The 18,509-nt window shown below is 63.5% G+C and overlaps 1 protein-coding gene and 1 long non-coding RNA gene across 11 annotated transcripts in view; one reads left to right on the forward strand and one right to left on the reverse strand.

Annotated features, from left to right (window-relative positions):
• Positions 1-420: 420 nt before the first annotated feature.
• Positions 421-4,781, reverse strand: LOC122470885. 2 transcript variants are annotated; one of them, XR_006294028.1, is made up of 2 exons: positions 4,082-4,781; positions 421-3,606 (listed from the first exon to the last, which is right to left on the reverse strand). It is a non-coding gene; the product is annotated as an uncharacterized LOC122470885 (long non-coding RNA). The 2 variants fall into 2 exon arrangements; XR_006294029.1 differs by having other exon boundaries at positions 3,728-4,781.
• Positions 4,782-8,765: 3,984 nt separating this feature from the next.
• Positions 8,766-18,509, forward strand: part of NFATC1 (nuclear factor of activated T cells 1) — a 105,351-nt gene continuing 95,607 nt past the window's right edge. For 2 of the 9 annotated variants that reach the window (XM_043559126.1, XM_043559130.1), the window contains exon 1: positions 8,767-9,339. In XM_043559126.1, the coding sequence (XP_043415061.1) occupies positions 8,781-9,339 (559 nt within the window). In that variant the 5' untranslated portion in view covers positions 8,767-8,780. Of the gene's footprint in view, positions 9,340-13,242; positions 13,654-18,509 lie in introns of those variants that run through there. The other 7 variants (XR_006294030.1, XM_043559124.1, XM_043559125.1 and 4 more) reach the window with 7 other exon arrangements.

Below are 18,509 nucleotides of genomic sequence, written 5' to 3' on the forward strand. Positions count from 1 at the left end.
TCGGAGTGCCGGAGGCCCAGGGGCTGGGGCGGGCACCGCTCTGCCCCGCGTGTTCCGCGGCCCCCCTCCCCCCTCCCCCCCTCCTCCCCTCCCCCCCTCACGAAGCAGCCAGCCCAGGTGGGCGATTCTGATCCCTCACAGGGCACCGCCCACCCGCCACCCACGGCTCCAGGGGCCACACGGCCCGGGGCCGCGGCTCGCGGCGTGGGGTTTGAAACGGCATCGGCGTTCGCTTACGCTCTGGCAAGATGCCACTTCCTGTTTCTGAGAGCAGGCTTGTAAAAACTGCCGTCTGCCGGACATCAAACGGCTCCCGCACAGCATCTTGATGAGTTAAGTGTAAATGAATCGGAAGCTCATGGGACTAAATTTCCCTTGAAATTCACTCTGGTTTGCAAATTAATGGAAAAAGCGCCTGGCAAAACTTGTTTAGACCTTTATTGAACCAAAAACACTTTAAAAATAGTTTGGGGAGCTCAGCGAACAAGCCCGGGCTGGGCTCCACGTCTTGCGTGGATTTTGGGTGGATTCCACTCCATTCCCTGGGGTTTGGAGCCAGGACGCTGGGAGGAGCACCCGGCTTGTGCCGCGGCCTGGGCCTGGGGGGGGGGGGGGCGGTCCTGCAGAGCCCCCCCCCCCCGCCCCCCAGCAGCACGGCACCGGGCCTAACAGGGAGGTCGCGGAGAATCGAACAAGGGGATGAAGACGATCGGCATCCCTGTCTAAGACCGGGGATAAAAACACTCCCGTTTCGTTGCCGCTTAATTGAACAGATCCAGGAAGCCGGCCAGCTTAAGGGACGCGTTTCAATGCTGCCATTAGAAGACATTGTGAACTCACAGGTGCAAACCCAAATATTGTCAGAAACAAAAGGCGGGAGGGTGACAAGAGCCAAGGCCGCAGCGTGAGGAAGTGGTCTCTCCTCCCTGGACGTGGCCAGAAGGACCCTCTCAGCCCGGGGCACGTGGGGCCGATAAGGCTGAGGCCCCCCGTTTGCAGGTGCCTCTCGCGTGCTAGAAACTAAGGTCAGTTAACGGGAGCGTGACGTCTCCGGGAGCCTGTGGCCGCCCAGGGCTGGCCGGGCGGGGAGCACGGGCGCGGGGGGCCCGGGGGCCGCTTGTCCGGGCCGGCACAGGAGCCCCCGCGGTATTTCAACAACCTGCGCCGCCCGACGGGCACACGCCGTGGACCGCCGGCTCGGCCCAGTTTGTGTTTCCCAAGAGTATTCCAGGTGCAGAGCGAGGCAGCGTCCTCTGTGGGCTCCGGCAGACCACGCGGCCCAGCACCTCCTTCTTCCTGCCTCTTCCGGGCATCGCCTGGTTCTCATCTGCCTCCGAAGCTGGGCCGTCCCGTCCGCACGCAGGAGGAGAAGATCGTGTCTGGCCACGTGCACTTGCTGTGTCTTGTACGCCGCGTGGCTCCCGTAGCCGTGGCAGCACCAGTCAGACCGGCCTGAGCAGGAGGGGAGTCGTGTCCTCAGCCCGGTGACACGCTCACAGGCCTGCGGGCCCGGCTGGATCCAGACGCTTGAACCGCCCGCAAACCCGCCTGCGGATCTGCTTCCCTCCACGTCGGCCTCGGGTGGCGGAGTTTCTCCAGGAGGAGCCACGGGCTGGCCCCACAAACCCCAGAGGAAGAGACGCCTCCTTCCGGCAGGTGCAGGAAGGCTGCGGGGAGTTGGGGGGGGGGGTCCCATGACCCCTCAGAGACCGTGGGCCAGGCCCTGAGGCAGAGGCTGCATGACAGGGGAGTGCTGGTGGCCATGGCTGGCGGCCACGCTCCCGCGACACGTCCTCTAGGGAGCTGGGTGGCATCCAGGGGAGGGGGGCCACGGGACAGGACGTGGGGGACATCCCAGAAGGAGATGAAACCGCACGGTGTCCGTGTCCACCCCTGGGGATGCCGGACGGTCACCTCGGCCGACACCGCTGCCAACCCTCCGGAAGTTCCGAGTCGAAGCACCACTGGGCTGTGGCCCTCGCCAACCCGTGGGGGCCCTCCCCGTCTCTGCCCAGCCCCATGTGCTGGCGGCACCTGGCACTCCGGTCCCTGCCCTCCGTCACCACGTGGTGATGCCGCCACGTGACCCCTTCTGACAAGGACCCCGGTCACACTGGGTTGCACACCTACTGGCCTCCTCGGAGCCAATCACGTCTGCAAAGACCCTCTTTCCGAATAAGCCCCCGTGGGCACAGACCAGGAGCTAGGGCTCTGACCCATCTTCTCGGGGGACGTGGTTCAACCCGTGACCATGCTGCCCCGGAATAAAGGGTCCAACATGTTGAGTGACCAGCGGGAGGCATCAGTGACGTGAGCGGCACCGTCTCACATCCTCACGGAGGCAAAGACCCTCACGGCCGCGCCCCTGGGGGGGGCAGCGGGGACACAGACCGGGTCGATGCAGGGATGCCGCCAGGAGAGCTGCAGGCAGCCGCTGAGCCTCTCCAGGTGGAACCGGAGGACACGCTTTCAAACAGAACCACCACTTGAAGCCTGTGGACGCGGTCCTGAAGGCAAGCAGCACATGCAACATCTATCCGAGAAAATCTGGGAAAATTCATTAGGAAAGGCGCGAGGCAGCGGGGTCTGAACCAGGACCGCCCCCGCCCTCGGCTTCGTGAGGCAGAGACTCGCTCCGGAGGCTGCAGCCCGGCACACGGGGCCCCTGCGCCCGCCCCCCGCCGGAGGGCTTTCCCCGCAGGAGAAGCAGGGCGCAGACACCCCCACTCTGGCCCCTGGGAGCAGCGTCAGGGGCTGGACACCCCGGGAGGGCAGGAGACGTCACTAGATGATCCAGTCACTGAACAGATAAGCAAGCGAAGGACAGGAACAGGCCCCCGATGGGGGGGGCAGAACCCCACGTTGCTACGATATATTATCTAGAACGTCCAGTTTCCAGTAAACAATTATGAGGCACTCGAGACGCAGGAAGGCACCCACACGCGTCGGAAAGCAGGCGGGCAGAGAGGCCGCCTGGGGGAGCCGGCAGGTGCCAGACTTCACAGAAAAGTACTGCCGAGTACCCACCGCAGAACCCCAAGTACCGGGCAACTCAAGGCAGCTGCACTCGAGAGGCGAAGGGATGTCACGTGAAGGAGACTGTGGAGGAAGAGGGAGAACCCATAGCAAAGAGCCAAGTGGAGGTTCTGGAGTTGAAAGGCACCGGCACTAAAGGGAAAGGTACACGAGAGCGGAGGACAGAAGACCGGGACGGGCAGAAGAAAGAATTCCTTGGCTTGAAGACAGACCAGTGGAGATCGCAGCCGAGGGGGCGGAAACGCAGGGAAGAAGACACAGGGGGCGTAGAGGAAGGGGGTCACGGCACCAAGTGCGCAGCGGGAGACGGAGGGCAGAAGGAAAGAGAGAAGTGGGGGCCGATGTCCCCGACCTACCACCGAATAGTGACGCAGGTGCCCGGGAAGCTGGATGGGGATAAGTGTGGACTCAAACCCACACGTGGCCGAAAAGGAGAACGCCGAAAGCCAAAGACAAGGAGAAAATCCTGAAAGTAGCGAGGGAAAAATGCGCCCCTTACGAGGGACTGACGGTGACGTCTCGGCAGGGCCTGCGCGGGCCCGGAGGCGGCGGGCCGCGTGTGCAAAACGCCTGTCAAGCAACAGCACGATCGTCAGCGAAACCATCTTCCGAAGATGAAGGGGATGAAGACTTTCCCAGGTTAAAACAGCACGCCAACAACGAGACGGAATTCGCCGCCCGCAGGACCCACCCAGCTCGCAAAATAGAGCAGGACGCGCCTCAGGCTGAAGGCAAGCGCCCCAGACAGAGGCTGAGTCCGCCCGAAAAGCCAGATCGCCGGTAAGGACAAATGTACAACATTTCTCCCTCCTTCTGTAACCAATTCAGAAAGCGGTTGTGTAAACCAATGTGTCTGTGACATGACATTGGGCCTATGATTAATACAAATGTGATAGTCGTGTAATACATGTGCGATAACAACCAGAGGAAGCGGGTAGGGCAGAGCCGTGTGGCCTAAGGAGACGGGAGAGCGATAATTATCGGAGTGTCGCCAGGACCGGGTGTCACGTGATCTCGTAAACTCGGGAAAAGGGAGTGAGCGTACCTGGGACTGAGGTTCACGCCAGCGTCAGAAGCAAGCGAGCATCTCGTGAAGCGGATCGTGACTGAGATGCCGCATTAGGGAAGAGTCGGCCGGCATTTTGAAAAAGCAACAGAAGGCAAGAGAAGAAGGGAGGCACGAGAAAAGCAGAAAACAGCACCGTAGACGTAGAGCCGACCGCATCGATAAGAACATTAATGTGGATCGACCAGACGATCCAGTCAAAGGGCAGAGATTGTCGAGTGAAACAAACAGAAACCCCACCATCCGCCTTCCAGCTGGAGACGGAGGGCCCCTAGGGGTCAAAGGCACAAATGGACGAACGCGGTGCAAGACAGCGTCTGATACGGGCCGGCAGAGGCGAGAGGCTCGTGCGAACGTCAGACAGAACAGACTGTAACACGAGGGTGCGATGAATGACCCAGAGGGACGCTCGATACCCGACCCGTCAGGAGGACGCAGCCGCAGAGCTCCCACACACAGCGAAGAAACCCCTGGAAGGAAGGAGAGACAGACAGTTGTCCCACAGTAGTCGCGGACGGCATCGCCCCACCGTCCACGGCGCTCAAGCAAGCCGAGCGAAGGCCAGCAAGGAGACAGAAGAACTTCACCGCATCATCAAGCAGCCGGACCCGCCAGGCGTGGACAGACAGTCCACCGCGACAGCAGGGGGGTCGTACTTCTCAGGTGGCACGGAAGGTTCTCCAGGGTGCGAAACAAACGGGCTACCACGTGAGGCCGTCACGCCAGGAAGTGAGAGGGGGCTGTGGAGGCGGGCCGAGACTTATCAGGGGGAGGTGAGGACCCTGGGCAGGGGCGGCAGGCGGCTTGGAGGAAGGTTCTGGTGCCTGGCCAAATACAGGTGGGGAGACGGTCCTCCAGGCCCTGGGACTGAGGCTGGTTTCCTGGTGAGGAGGTCCCCCAGGGCTGCCCCAGGTGTGGAGCGGGGAGAACATCAGGTGCCAGGCTGACCACTTTGGCCTTGACCTTGGTGCCCTGGGCAAGTGCCCCGGGCAGGGAAGGTGAGTGAGTCTGTGACGACTGAGGTTTTAGACCTGGCGGTGCCTGGACCGGGTGGTCGGGCTGCGTCTGGGCAGAGAGACAATAAAAGGGCCTCTGAAGGGCCCCAGGGGAAGGGGGTGGGTTACAGAGAGACTTTGTGAGTCAAGTGCAGCGGAGAATCTCAGAAGCCCACATTCACGGAGCTCTCGAACACCTGCACCCGGGGGGGGGGGGGGTCCGAATGCTCTGACACGGGTGCCGTCAGAGGGCACCCCGTCTTCCCCAACTCCAGGAACAGTTGTGAGACTTATCTGCACTGGCAATTTTTTTTTTAATTTTTTTTTCAACGTTTATTTATTTTTGGGACAGAGAGAGACAGAGCATGAACGGGGGAGGGGCAGAGAGAGAGGGAGACACAGAATCGGAAACAGGCTCCAGGCTCTGAGCCATCAGCCCAGAGCCCGACGCGGGGCTCGAACTCACGGACCGCGAGATCGTGACCTGGCTGAAGTCGGACGCTTAACCGACTGCGCCACCCAGGCGCCCCTGCACTGGCAATTTTTAAAAACATCAGCAGTTCACCTGAAAGCCAATGACCCTCTGTAGTTGTGATTTCTTAGTAAGCACCATCTCCACACTCTGCTGGATGTCAAGTTCACCCCAAGCTCGAGTCCTGGCAGCTCTGACCCGCCTGGGTGCCCCCTTCCTGCCGGCGAGAGGTGCCGTGAGGAAGGAGAACCCCCACCCGCGGCCGACAGGGGTCAGAGGCTCAGGGCCCCTAAACGGAAGTGGTTTCAGAGTGGCCTCGGCTGTGGTCCGGAACACAGGTCCAGCAGGAACCACGCTCTCCCCTAACTCGCGGATGTCCCAGGTGACGTCCAGGAGCAAGAAGTGACTGGTTGCCCAGCTGAGTAACAGGAAGAGGGGCGGCCGGCCGAACCCCCTGCCCAGGAGCGCCTGCGCTTGGCCGGTGCGGACCGAGGCGGCCGGGAGGATCGGACCCCGCAGGCCCCAGCGGGTCCCCCAGGGCAGGGCGCCGAGCCTCGGCTGCAGGGCAGCGCAAGCAGGCCCTCCCGGCCCGGCCCGGCCCGCACACATCACATCTCGGCTGCACTCGCGCACAAACTCAAAGCCAGGCGACAGGCACGGCCGGGCTCGGGGCGCTCGACACTCCGGTGCGCTCCAGGAGGAGGGATCTGGCGCCCAAAGGGACTTTGAAAACGGTCAGCTTCCCTGGGTGCATCGCCCCAATAATCCACAGAAACAACAGTAATCTAAAAATAGTCTTGTTTTCTGTCCTCAGCTCCTTTTAACTTCGTTAGTCACCGATCCTTAAAATAAAACCCGTGTAGCGTCTCTCCTGGTAGCGGCGATAAACACACCCGCGCGCAGGCCGCGCCGACGGGCGGAAGGCAGCGCAGGGGCCGCGGCCGGGGACCGACCGCGGTGGCCCCGGGGTGGCCGCAGGAGCCGCCCCGGGCGGACCGGGGGCGCGCTGGCCGAGGAGCCGCCGCCGCCTCCGGAACTCCCTGCGCCCTGGCGCGCGGCCACCGTGGTCCCGGCAACGGCATTAAACAGAGGGAAACAGACGGGGATCCCGTCACCGGGCGGGGAAGAAGGAGGCATTGAGAGCAGACAGGAAGAGAGCTTTTCTGGATGGAGTGAAAATTATTTGCTGAAGGGGAGGAGGGGGGAGGGAGAGGGGGGACGAGGTGGGGGGAGGAGGAAGAGGAGGGAGGAGACTAGGAGGAAGAGGAAGCGGAGATGGAGAAGGAAGTGGGGGAAGAGGAAGAGGTGGGGAGGAGGGAGGGGAGGAGGGAGAGGAGCGGGGAGGGGGAAGGGGAGGAGGGCGAGGAGCCGGGGAGGGGGAGGAGGGAGAGGAGATGGGGAGGGGAAAGGGGGAAGGGGAGGATGGAGAGGAGGGGAGGGGCTGGAGGGAGACAAGAAGGAGGAAGAGGAGGGTGGGGAAGAGAAGGAGGAGAGGTGGAGGCAGAAGATGTGAGGAAGGGGAGGTGGGAGAGCAAGAAAACGGGGAGGAGCCTGTGTGGGAGGGGCGGACAGGAAGCGATGGGGGTCAATTTTTGTTTTCATGCAACTTGTGAGACCTTCTTGCCCCGGTGCCCGGACTCTGCCCTCCACCCTCCCCGTGGCCCCAGATGTGGGCCACTAGGACCCCCGGGCCGCACGATCTTGGTAAGGGGCGGGGCGAGGGAGGGGCAAGGGCTGTGAGGCCCTGGCGCCCCCTGGCGGCCTCCCACGCAGGATGCGCGCCCCTCCCCCTCCCAGCCTCAGAGTCTTCGCAGGGTCCCCCCAGCCTCGCGGCATCCTGATGGGGTGCCCCCAGCTTCAGCATCCTCGAGGGGTTCCCCCCCCCCCCCCCCGGCCCTAAGCCATAGTATCCTCCCCCCTCCCCCGCGTCACCTTCTCCCCGGCCCTGGGGCACCAAGGCACGTGCCAGGCCCAGTTCACCGCGTGGGGGCAGATCTCCAGGTAGGGGCACCTGGGAAGTGTCCTGACAGCCACCCAGACACCCGCGGGCGCGCGGCCGCCTGACCGAAGAGTGGGTGGAAAGAGGGATTTCAGTTCTGTCCCCAACGGGCTGGATAACCCAACAGACGGCGGTGGTGACGGCTTCCGTCGGGCACCGATTAGCCAGCGAAACTCACCGGTTGGGGCAAATGTTGCACCCCCCCCCCCCCCGGGTCCAGGCCCTGGAGGCTTGTGGGGCGTCCGCTGCCTGCAGGCCTCCTGAGTCCGCGCGGCAGACACAACTTTGCTTTTGGGGTTATTTGAAACCACATAAGGGTGTCGTGCAGCAGATTTATGATTTTTATACACCAGACGTTTTAACCGCCCTGACGCCCCAACCCCTTCCATCCAAGGCCAACACGAAAATACGGTCCGGTTTTGGCAGCTGAGCCGCGCCGAGGAGAGGCGGGGGGGGGGGGGGGGGGCGGGGGGGCGAGAAGAAAGTGTAAAGTGAACCGGCGGCGTTCGAGGGGCCTTCCCGAAACCAGCTCCCGGGCTCAGACCCCTCCCCCTCGGCTGGAACCCCAAAGTCCCTCCCGGGGCGGCTGGGAGCCCGGGGGCGGGCGTGGGGGCTGTGCCCGGGTTCTCCGGGACCCCCCCCCCCCCAGCTAGCTCACGCGGCAGGCAATCTGGGTCGCTCAGATATTTACAGAGTAAAATGACAATACGTCCACGTCCCGGGACTGCCGTGCAATCTGTTAGTAATTTAGCGGGATGGGAATTTCCTTTCTCGGGCCTGCCAATGGAAGCGCTTTTCCAAATTTCCACAGCGGGGGAAGCCTGCGATTTTACATAATGACTTCAGCATGCAGGGCGCTCTCGGCCCCCTCGTCTCCGCTCCCTCCGCCCCCTCTTTAAAGCAGAGTGTGACTCCCTTAGGACACGGGCTGGACCCCGGCGTCCCGGCCGGCTCGTTCTTCGGGTGCGCCCGGGTGTCACCCGGTGCGCCCCCGCCCTCCACGGGCGCCCCCGCCGACACCCCCCCGTGCGCCCCGGCCCTCCGCGGGCGCCCCTGCCCGCCCCCGGCGCGCCCCCTCCGGGGCCGTGCGCCCCTGCCCGCCCCCCGTGCGCCCCGCGGGCCCGGCGAGCAGCGGGCCCGGCGGCGGCGCGGGGAGGGCAGGAGCTCGGCGACTTGTCCTCCGGGCCCTGCGCCGGCTCGGGCGGGGGCGTGATGTCACGGCAGGGAGGGGGCGCGGGAGCGGCCGGGCCGGCGGGGAGGCGGGGGAGGTGTTTTCCAGCTTTAAAAAGGCAGGAGGCAGAGCGCGGCCCTGCGTCAGAGCGACACTCAGAGGACTCCGAACTCGCCGGCACAGTCACCGCGCCGGGTCGGGCGGCCGGGCGCGGGCACCGGGGCGCGGGAGCACACCGCCGAGCCCCCGCCACCCCGCCACCCCGCCACGCAGCTCGGGCCCCAGGGCCGCGGCTCGGCCCGCCACGCGCGCACACGCCCCCCAATGACATTTGTCCGGGGCGGGCGGCGCTGAGCCGGGGGAGAGGTCCTTGCCTTCCCGGGAGACCCGGCCGGGGCGGCGGCGCCGAGCGCCTCCCGCTCCTCCTCCCGCTCCTCCTGCTCCCCGCCGCCGCCGCCGCCGCCGCCGCGTGGATGCCAAGTACCAGTTTTCCAGTCCCTTCCAAGTTTCCACTCGGGCCTCCGGCTGCAGTCTGCGGGAGCGGAGAAACTTTGGGGCCCGCGCCGCCCTCCGGCGGCACCATGAAGTCGGCGGAGGAAGGTAAGCCGGCGAGGCCGCCGCCCCCCCTCCCCCCGCGCCCCCCGGGGTCCCGGCCCGGGAGCGGCGAGCGGGCCGGGCCCGGGTCCGCCGCCGGGAGGGGCGCGGGCGGCGGGGCGCGCGGCGCGGCGCGGCGCGGCTTGGGAAGCGGTGTCCCCCTGGTGTTTCCCCGGAGCAGCCCTGGTCTCGAGCGCGCCTTCCTGCCAATAGGTGTCTCCTCTCCTCCAGCGCTGAGCGCAGCCTCGCGGCGGAGCCGCTGCACAAACTGCGTTCAAACGCAGGCGGTCCGGGGACCGGGCGAGGTTAGGGCCGTCGCCACCGCAGGAGACGCCTTGCGACCGAGCCAGGAGGTTTCTTTGGGAACGAAGTTCGGCCGGTTTCGTCCCCAGCGGGGGCAAGGCCACCCTGCGGCCTGGGAGAGCAGCCACGCGGCGTGAGGTGGGGGTCTGCGCCCCTCCGCGAGCTCCGCCGGTGGCGGGCGCCGTCTCGCCCCCCGCCCCCCGCCCCGGCTCTGCCTCACCGGTGGCTCGACCCGCAGGACTCCAGGCATCGAACGCGCTGTCTGGACACAGCCCCTAATTCAGAACATTTTGCAACCTCGTAGAGGGCGAGTTCCAACCGTAGAAAAGGATTCAGGATAGTTTGAAAAGAGACCGCCAAGTTTCAAGCCGCTTGTTTATAGTCCCAAAAGTGCGTAAAGTGAACGAAGCCTGGGGATGGCGACTCCGCTCCCGACAGGGAGTCTCACGGAGTCCCCTTGGCCCGCTGCCCTTAGAAGCGCCACCACCTCCAGCCGGGCGGCCTGGAGCGCCCACCGGCTGTGCTCCCGCAGGTGTCTGAAAACGGCCTCCCACCGGGGTGACCGGCATCCTGCCGGGGCACGGGGACGGCGATTGCACCCTGGGAACCGGGAGACACCTTCCCAAAGGCCTTAGGAGCGCCCGATGTTTATTTAAATTATTTTAAGACAGCGGGCAGACTTGCTAGTGAGCTTTTGGGGCGGACGTGCTTCCGAGGACCAGAACTTTCCTGCGGCATTTGCAGAGCAGACTTAGAGCCGCGTTCTCGCCAGCTTCGAGAACCTACGTTCTTTAACAGAGAGGAGCCCAGGCCAGTCGGTGCGCTCATCAAAAGGAGATCGATTATCTGCCGGGTGTTTTTGTGTGGTGGAGGAAGACGTGCGTTTCTTGCCATTTCGTCCCAGTTGAGGGGCTGTTTAAATGTAAATACCAGGTGATGGTTATGAGCCAAGCTCTCGCTATTGGAACAGTTTCTAAAAAGTGTGCTGAGGTTTTGCTGTTGGATTCTGGGACACCGTTTTCCGAGTGTCTTCACTTGAACAGCCGGTGGCCCATCCTGCAACAACCTCTCTTCTTTCACAAGGAAAAAAGCCATCTGGGGGGGTGGGGATTCTTCCTGTTTCCTGCATTTGACAAAGGGCCTCTGCAGACAAGACAGCAGGCCAGGTGCAGCGAGGCCTTTGGACCAGGTGAATATCAGTGTATGTTGTGAGAACTGTGAGGCGAGGCAGCTAGAAAGCGTGGTCGAGTCCTTCAGGGAGACAGGCGCTCCGTTTTCTGCAGGTCAACGCCTGCCCAGCCTAGCGAGCGCTGGAGGACGCGTGATCTGTCCCCTCCCCAAGGCCTGACTAAGGCGTCAGCTGCCCCTGTGAGAATCTGCGTGATTCCCCGGCACTTCCCTCCAGTTTAATGAGCATCTGGGTTGAAGCTCATTAGGCCTGTTGTTTCTGAAGGCCTTGTGCTTGTTTTTCCGCGTGGAGAGCGCAGGGAAATGCAAGGCCTGGTAGGTAGCCACCCACCCACCCATTCCGAGGTTGCTCCACACAGAATGCCCCCGGGGCTCTCCGGAACAGAACAAAGCTCGCTCTGTTCTCCCGACACTTAACTTCGAGCCGGCCGCGCAGTTTCCTAATCCAGATTAGGAGAGGCCCTGCTCTATCACACCCAGGGCTGGAGCTCTGTGCTCCCACACCCGCAGCCTCAGAGACTAAGCGCCAAGCTAAACATTTGCATCAGGACAGGAGTGTCTGCTGAGTTGGCAAATAGCTCCACACCATCTACAAGTTGAAAGGCACTCACCGGGAGGGGGGTGCTGGTAAGGGGAGAGTTTAAAAACCTGGCCTCCCCATGTGGTGGCTTTGGTTGGGGATCTGAAACTAGGTTGGGGGCGGCGGGGAGCTCAGCCTCAGGCAGGGCAGGGCCGAGTCCTGGTCCGGTGGCCCAGGTGGGAAGCTGGTGGGCACCCGTGTGCGTGCGGAAGTGCGAACCCACTTTCTCTGAAAGTGGTCGAACGGTCGACCAAAAAGTTTTCGTCTAAACAGATGACAAGGGCTGTTGTGTGTACATTTTTGGTGGGGACTAGAAGGTGGCTGCAGAGAAAACAGCTGGAAAGAAAATGAAATGTTGCGGCTTCTCAACAGAAACAGACTTCCATTTGCCCGAAGGTCAGCAAAAAAAGCGAACTAAAACAAAACAACCCTCCAACATGCATCTCAAAGTGAGCACTATTATTAGAAACTAAATCAGGCCAAAGTGAACTATAGTTTATCACTGGAGAAAACCAGGCATTTTGAAAAGGGTCAGGGGAGAGAATCATGGGGGGGGGGGTGTCACGTGATTTGCAGCTTATTTGCTTCCGGAAAAAGCAGTACCCCCAGGGCAAAGGGCCCGCAGGGCAGAAAGGAGGGCGCTTGTTCCTTAGCGGACCAGCAGCAGTGGCTGTGGTCCCGCGCCCTCCCTCTCTTGGACGTGTCCTTCTCCGTGGCTGACGCTCACTCTCCTGTAAAGTTTGCGTGTTCTTGCAGATGCCAGTTGTGCGTGGCGCTGAGACACTGGGGACAGTCAGAACGGACGGCTGAAGCAAAGACGTAGGAGACAATGGTGCCCAGACCTGCCTTGTACACTAGATTTGCTGTGCCCGGCTGCTGTGTCCTAGCCTTGGGTTTCAGTCCCCACACACTGAACCTTTGAAAGCTTTGCAGTTACTTGTGGACGCGTAGGAGTGTGCACGTGTGTTTTAAGAAGTTGCAGGACTGAAGCAAACGGTGTTGCAACGAAGCTAGGTGGCAGGTGGGCACGAGCCTGTGAGGAAGACGCCACAGCACAAAAGGGCTGCTGTGTGCCAGACAGCGGCGGGTAGATGTGCGCAGCCTGCGGGCCACAGCAGAGCCTCCCACTGTACGGGAGGGCGTTTCCGGTCCCTGCGGAAACCCGCACGTTGCCTTGGCATTTGCGGGTGATTTAGCCACGGGGGGCTGAGAGATGGTGCACCCCCCGCTGCCTGTCCAAGGGGCAGGCGGGTTAGAAAGCGAGCACAGCTATCCAGTGGACTGCATCCGCACTGAGGCGAGCGCCGGCCTCTGGCAGGACGTGCATGTTGTAGACTCAGGCAGCAACCAAATCCTCGCTCCAGACGAGGCTCCGGCAGTTTGAGAGATTTTTTTTTTTTTTTTTAAACTTTTACACAAATTTAGCAGGCGGGACGCAGTCTCCCGTCTCGGTGGCACGCAGTTTTCCATCTTTGGGCCACTCGGTGCCTGGGAGCGGCGCCCTCTCGCCCCCTGGGACCCGGCGGGTCCGCGGGCGGGGGGCGGGGGTCCCAGACGCCCGCTCTCCGCCCGCGCCCCGCCCCCCCCGCCCCCAGCCCGTCGGGCGCGGGCCGCGGGGGGTCTGGCCGGGGCGCACGTGGACCCCCGGACGCGGGCGGGGGGCGGGGGACACGAGGGAGCCGCGTGCGCCCCGGCTGCCCCGGGAGTTTATTTAAAACTCGGAAGCCGGCGGCCGGCGAGCGGCTTGTTTATGTCAACCCGGAAACGGCAGGGGGGCGGGGGAGGGGCGCGGGGGCGGGCGCGGGGGAGGGGCGCGGGCGGGAGTCACGTTACCCGAGGACGCGCGGCCCAGCGCCGGGCGCAGCCGAGCCCCGGGCGGCGCGACCACAGGTGCCCGCGGCCGCGGCCCCGAGCCAGGCCGCGACCCCGACCCCGACCCCGACCCCGACCGACCCCGGCCCGGCCCGGATCGGGGCCAGGGCCCCGCCCCCCTCCCTCCCAATCCTAGACCGGGACCGCCACCGCCCCCCCCCCCACCCGACCCTGACCGGACCTTGACCCCCGACCCCAGACCCCTACCTGACCGGCCCCGCACCTTGACCCCAGACCCTGGGCCCCGAGCCCGGATAAGGACCCCAACCCCGACCTGGCCCATCCCAACATGACGGGGCTGGAGGAGGACCAGGAGTTCGACTTCGATTTCCTTTTCGAGTTTAACCAGAGCGACGAAGGCGCCGTCGCTGCCCCAGGTGGGTCCGCGCGGGGCCTGCGGAGGGGGCGCGGGCGAGGGGGGGCGCAGGGGCCGGAGGTGCGGGGGCCTCCAGTGCTGTGTTTCGGGGTGCGAGGCCGCAGGTGCAGCACCCTGGCGGTGCAGGGCTGGGGTGGGGGGCGCAGGAACCAGATTGAAGTCAGGAGGGCTGGCCTGGGGGGTGTGCCTGGGGCCCCCATCCTGCCCCTAGGGCGCCGAGACCCAGCTTAGTGGGGAGTTGTGGGAGGGTGGGACAGGCCATGTCGCCAAGTGGCCACAGGGAGAGCATCAGGCCTCCTGCCTGCGGGTCACACTGTGGGGTCTCTCGGGCACTCATGCTGGAGAGGCGGCTTCTCCAGGGTGGGGGTGTGCTGCTTCTGCCAGGGGACACGAGTGTCCGAGGCCCTGGACTTGGACACTGTCGAGGGACAGGTGGTGAGCGGCCGTTGCCAGAGGGCAGGGGGCCATGGAGCCCCTCCAGACCTGTCCCTGAGCGCCCCGGAGGCCCCTCCCGGAGGAAGGGAGGAAGGGAGGAAGCGTTAAGTGAGTCTGCCCTCAAGAGCGGGAGCCTTTGTCTCTTTCATTTTCTCCTCTGCAAAAAGAAAGGTTTCAGTTAGACAAACAAATAAACGAAACCTCCAGCCTCCCGGAGTGGATGCTCTTGAGTCAGAGTCAGAACTCGAGCTGAGCTGTTGAATGTTCACAGCCAGCTCCTGGTGGCAGGCGCTGTCTGCGGGGCAGGAGGGCTGGGGGGGGGGGGGCGGGTGCAGGACCCCCAGAGCGGGCCCCTCACCTCTCCATTCTGGCCTGCCCACGTGGCGCTAAAGCCAGGAGGCTGAAGGCAGCTCTTGGCGCTGATGGGACGACATTTCTGCGATGATTGTATAATATTTTCCACGTCGCTCACCACCCCTCCTTTAAAAACTGCAACGTCCTGTTCGTTTTTAAAGAATAAACGTTGCAGCCAGGCAGAGGCGGCCTGAATTTTGTCATCTGCACCCCGTTTTCGTCTTCCACGGCTGTGGGTCTCCAGGCCTCCGGGGTCAGTGGGAGCCAAGGCAGTTCAGGAGAGGCTGGGACTGGAAGGGCCCTCTTCACTTTCTTCCCTGAGTCTGGCGGATTTCCAGCCCCCGGTTTCAGGCACTCAGCAAGTGTCTTTGCCAAGAGGCACAAGGTGAAAGTGGGGGCCGTGCCTGTGACCCCCCCCCCCCACCGTGGTGTAAAGGCCCATCCTGGGCAGGGCCTCCCAGCACTGTCCTCCCACCACTGGGCCCTCAGGGGTGCTGCTGTGCCGGAAGGCTGGGGGGCACAGACCCCGTGTGGCTTCTGTGGTTGGGGGCTTCCAGAGCTGGGGAGGACCTCGCCGCCTCCCTGTGCCTCCCAGAATGTCTGCTCCACACTCGGAGCCGACCCTGAGCCGGAACCTTCATAAGGCTGCTTTTAATCCTCAGCTCAACATGTGCCCCAGCCCCCAGGCTCCCAGGGGAGTACGATCCAGGGAAAGTCTCCTGCGGGAAGGCTTCCAGGGTGCCGGCACCTGGGGCCCAGCATTCACCAGGCTTTGGGGGTTGGGCGGTCCCGAGCAACTTGGAGATAGCTCTGGGCAGAGGAGGCCAGGCAGAGGAGGAAAGGCCTCCTTCGCATCATCACGTGTTAGAAAGAAGCGTAGGAAACGTTCCTCTTTTAACGTATTTTTGTGAGAGATACTCGTGTTTTGTTTTGTTTTGTTTGCATTTTGCTAAGACTGTCTTTTAAGAGCACTTTTAGGTTCAGGGCTGAAGGAGAGGAAGGTGGAGAGATTTCCCCTAGGCCCCCCGCCCCGTCCCGCCTCAGCTGCCCTGCCATTTAACACCTGCCCGGAGAGGGCACCTGTTACTGTGCTGGACCTGTATCCTCACCCACAGTCCACAGTGGATGGTAGGCGGCGCTCTTGGTGGTGCACGCTCCGTGGGCCTGGACACACGTACGAGGACACGTGTGCACCGTGACCCTACCTCACAGAGCACTGGCACGCGAGGACACGCAGGCAACGTTCCTGCACCCCACGGGGTCCTTGCACGGCCCCAGACACCCTGTGGGCTCCTTCTCCTCCAGCTCCTGGTGACCGCTGGTCTGTACTGTCTCCGTAGTTCTGCTTTTTCCAGAATGTCTTCCAGTTGGAGTCATACAGGATGTAGCCTTTTCAGACCAGCTTCTTCCACTCGGTGATGCGCGTTCCGGTTTCCTCCGTGTCTCTTCGTGGCTAGTGGTAGCTGATTTTTTTCTGGTGCTGGGTAACAGTCCCTTGTCTGGATGGACCGGTTTATTTATCCATCACCTGCTGAAGGACATCGGTGATTGCTTCCGGGTTTTGGCCATTATTTAATGAAGTCCCTCCTCTTTGTGCTGAATAATTGACGTATCATAATTATTAAATGTTAAAATATCACGGTGTTATGGTAAGCTGTTACGTTAAATTCTCCAGCCTTTACTGGGTGACAGAAACGGCTTCACGTTCGCTCTGGAACGAGCCTGGATGTAACTCCGGGAATGGGTAGCTGCCCCTGCGCTGGGCTGCGAGGCCCGGTAACGCGGCGAGACGGGCGCCCGGCCGCAGGGGCGCGGGGGCACGGACCGGGTCTTTGTCACGGCTCCCCCTGCCTTAGCGGCATCCCCCACCCTGAGGAGTCGTGGGTGGTGGGCCTCCACCCCCGTCACTCTCGTCGCCTCGTGCTCCCGTTGGGCAGGAGGCATGCACACGGCTTCCGTCTCGCCTGGCGCTTGAAGGGCTGGGGCGCACAGAGTTCCTTGTCCCCAGGCCGCTCGGCAGGCCCAAGTAGTCACCGTTTGTTGAGGGAAGGGAGAGAGCACGTTTAGAACGTTTAGAACCATTTGCCCCCACTGAACAGGAGGGGTGCTTGTGCTCACAGGGTCTCTGCACCCCCCCACCCCCGTCCCAAATCTGGCGGCCCCAGCGCCCCCCAGAAGGCTGGCGGGGCCCCTTTCTCAGGCTCAGGACGGAGCTGCCGCGTCGGCCGGGAGGCGGGCACCGCCCTGCTTCCCACCCGGGGCCGGAGCCCGGCTCCTAAGTTATTTTGGCCCCGAGCTGCGGTGCTGTCGCTGTGGCAACTCGGGAGGAAGTCGGCCAGGCCTGTGGGCCCGGGCTGGAGTGTCCCCGGCAGAAGAGGCTCCTCCGGGCGTCCAGGCTGGCGGGCGTGGTGCCGGGCGCCGAGGGTGGTGCGTCCCAGTGCGCACAGAAAGGAGACCTGTCTGCAGGGACCTTTGTTCCTAAGTCCGTTGTCAGGAAGGTGGCGGTGGCAGGAAGAGACCCGGGGTCTCTGGTGCTAGGGGCTCGGTGAGTGTGGGTCCTGCACCCTCAGGGGGCCTCAGGGGGGACCCTCAGCTTGTGGGACAGGCGCCCCTGCATTCAATGTGGGCGGCCCACCGTCCGCACTTTGTCCCGAGGTTCCGGGATGTTCCATCAGAATAGTTACTGGCACGAGGGTGTTTTCATTCAGGGCCTTTGTCAGAGGAAGACTGCAGCTGATAATGACAATTCCTTGAAGACAGGGAATGAGAAGGTGAGGGCCTGAGGGACAAGAGGTGTGCGGGGCGCCCGCGTGGCCCGGGGACAGGGGCGCCGCCGCCGTGAGGAGGCCGCAGAAGGCTGGGGGGAGGGGCACCTTTGGGGCGGGTGGTGGTGTCGGTGCGAGACCTTCCCGGGCAGGTTGTGGGGCCCCGGGGCTTCCTCGCGGTTCCGTGTGTGCCCCGCGGCCGCCGGGCCTGGGCCGCTGTGGCGCCGCCTCTGTGTGCTCAGGAAACAGGGCCGGGCGGCAGGCTCTCGCGTGGAGTGTGTTTCAGTTTTGTTTTGCTCTGTTTCCGTCACCTGGGAAATTGCCGTCTTGCTGCCTGGTGGCCGTGGGGCCCCGGGAGAAGGTCTGGTCGGGCGTCTTGGAGGACAGGACCGGGCGTCACGGGTGTGCGGTCCTCTGTCCAGCCCCGTGCCCTGCGGTCAGGCCCCAGCAGACGCCAGGGGGTGGGGGGGGGGGTCCTGGAAACGGAGAGCATCATTCTGTGAAGGACGAGGGGAGCCCGGCGGGGGGGGGAGCCCGCCCGTCCGTGCCCCGCCCGTCGCCACCTGCAGGGGACGGGCCGGCAGGGCCAGGCCGGTGGCCGGGATGATGCCCAGAGGCCGTTGGCTTCAACACAAGACACATGGATATACTTTTCTGGTGGTGGTTCGGAAGTGACAAAATTGTCTGGTTCTGAAATAGATTCTTTCTCAGAACGGGAGGAAATAGTTCTGACAAGTCCGAGTGCCGGAGAAGCCTGGGGGCGGCCCCCGTCCCACCCGGGCGTCCCTCCTCGGGGACACGCACCTGCGTGGGGCTGGGACTCCAGTGCGGACGGCGGAGGGGCGGTGCGTGTCCTCAGAGGACGGGCCACACCGCTGTCACTCTCGCGTGTGGAGCCTTCTGAAGGTCCCCACGATACTCGCTCGGACCCGGGCGCTGTCTTTCGCGCTCCCCTGCTCTGCAGGTTACTGAACGCTCGTTGGCAGACGGCCAGGTCCCAGAAGCAGCGGCAGAAAGTGACCCTAATGGGTGTTGAGCGCCTCGGCGGCTCCTGACGGACATGAATCAGCCTGAACATCTCAGGGTTGTTAAGAAAGTTACTGGAAACATTTTCACTGAATCGCTAAGTAACGCAGATTTGAATACGGCTTAGGTGGGTCCTCAACCCAAACGGAGTGGGGAGCAGGCGCGAGCCCCCGGGCGCGGCAAGCAGGGACGTCTCCCTTGATGTGTTTTTGCCCCGGCAGAGATACCTCCATCATCCAGCGCCCAGCCCCGCCGTTGTGGGGCCCTCACGAAGGTC

This window comes from Prionailurus bengalensis, chromosome D3 (genome assembly GCF_016509475.1).
Source record: "Prionailurus bengalensis isolate Pbe53 chromosome D3, Fcat_Pben_1.1_paternal_pri, whole genome shotgun sequence".
In the NCBI taxonomy this organism is placed as follows: domain Eukaryota; kingdom Metazoa; phylum Chordata; class Mammalia; order Carnivora; family Felidae; genus Prionailurus; species Prionailurus bengalensis.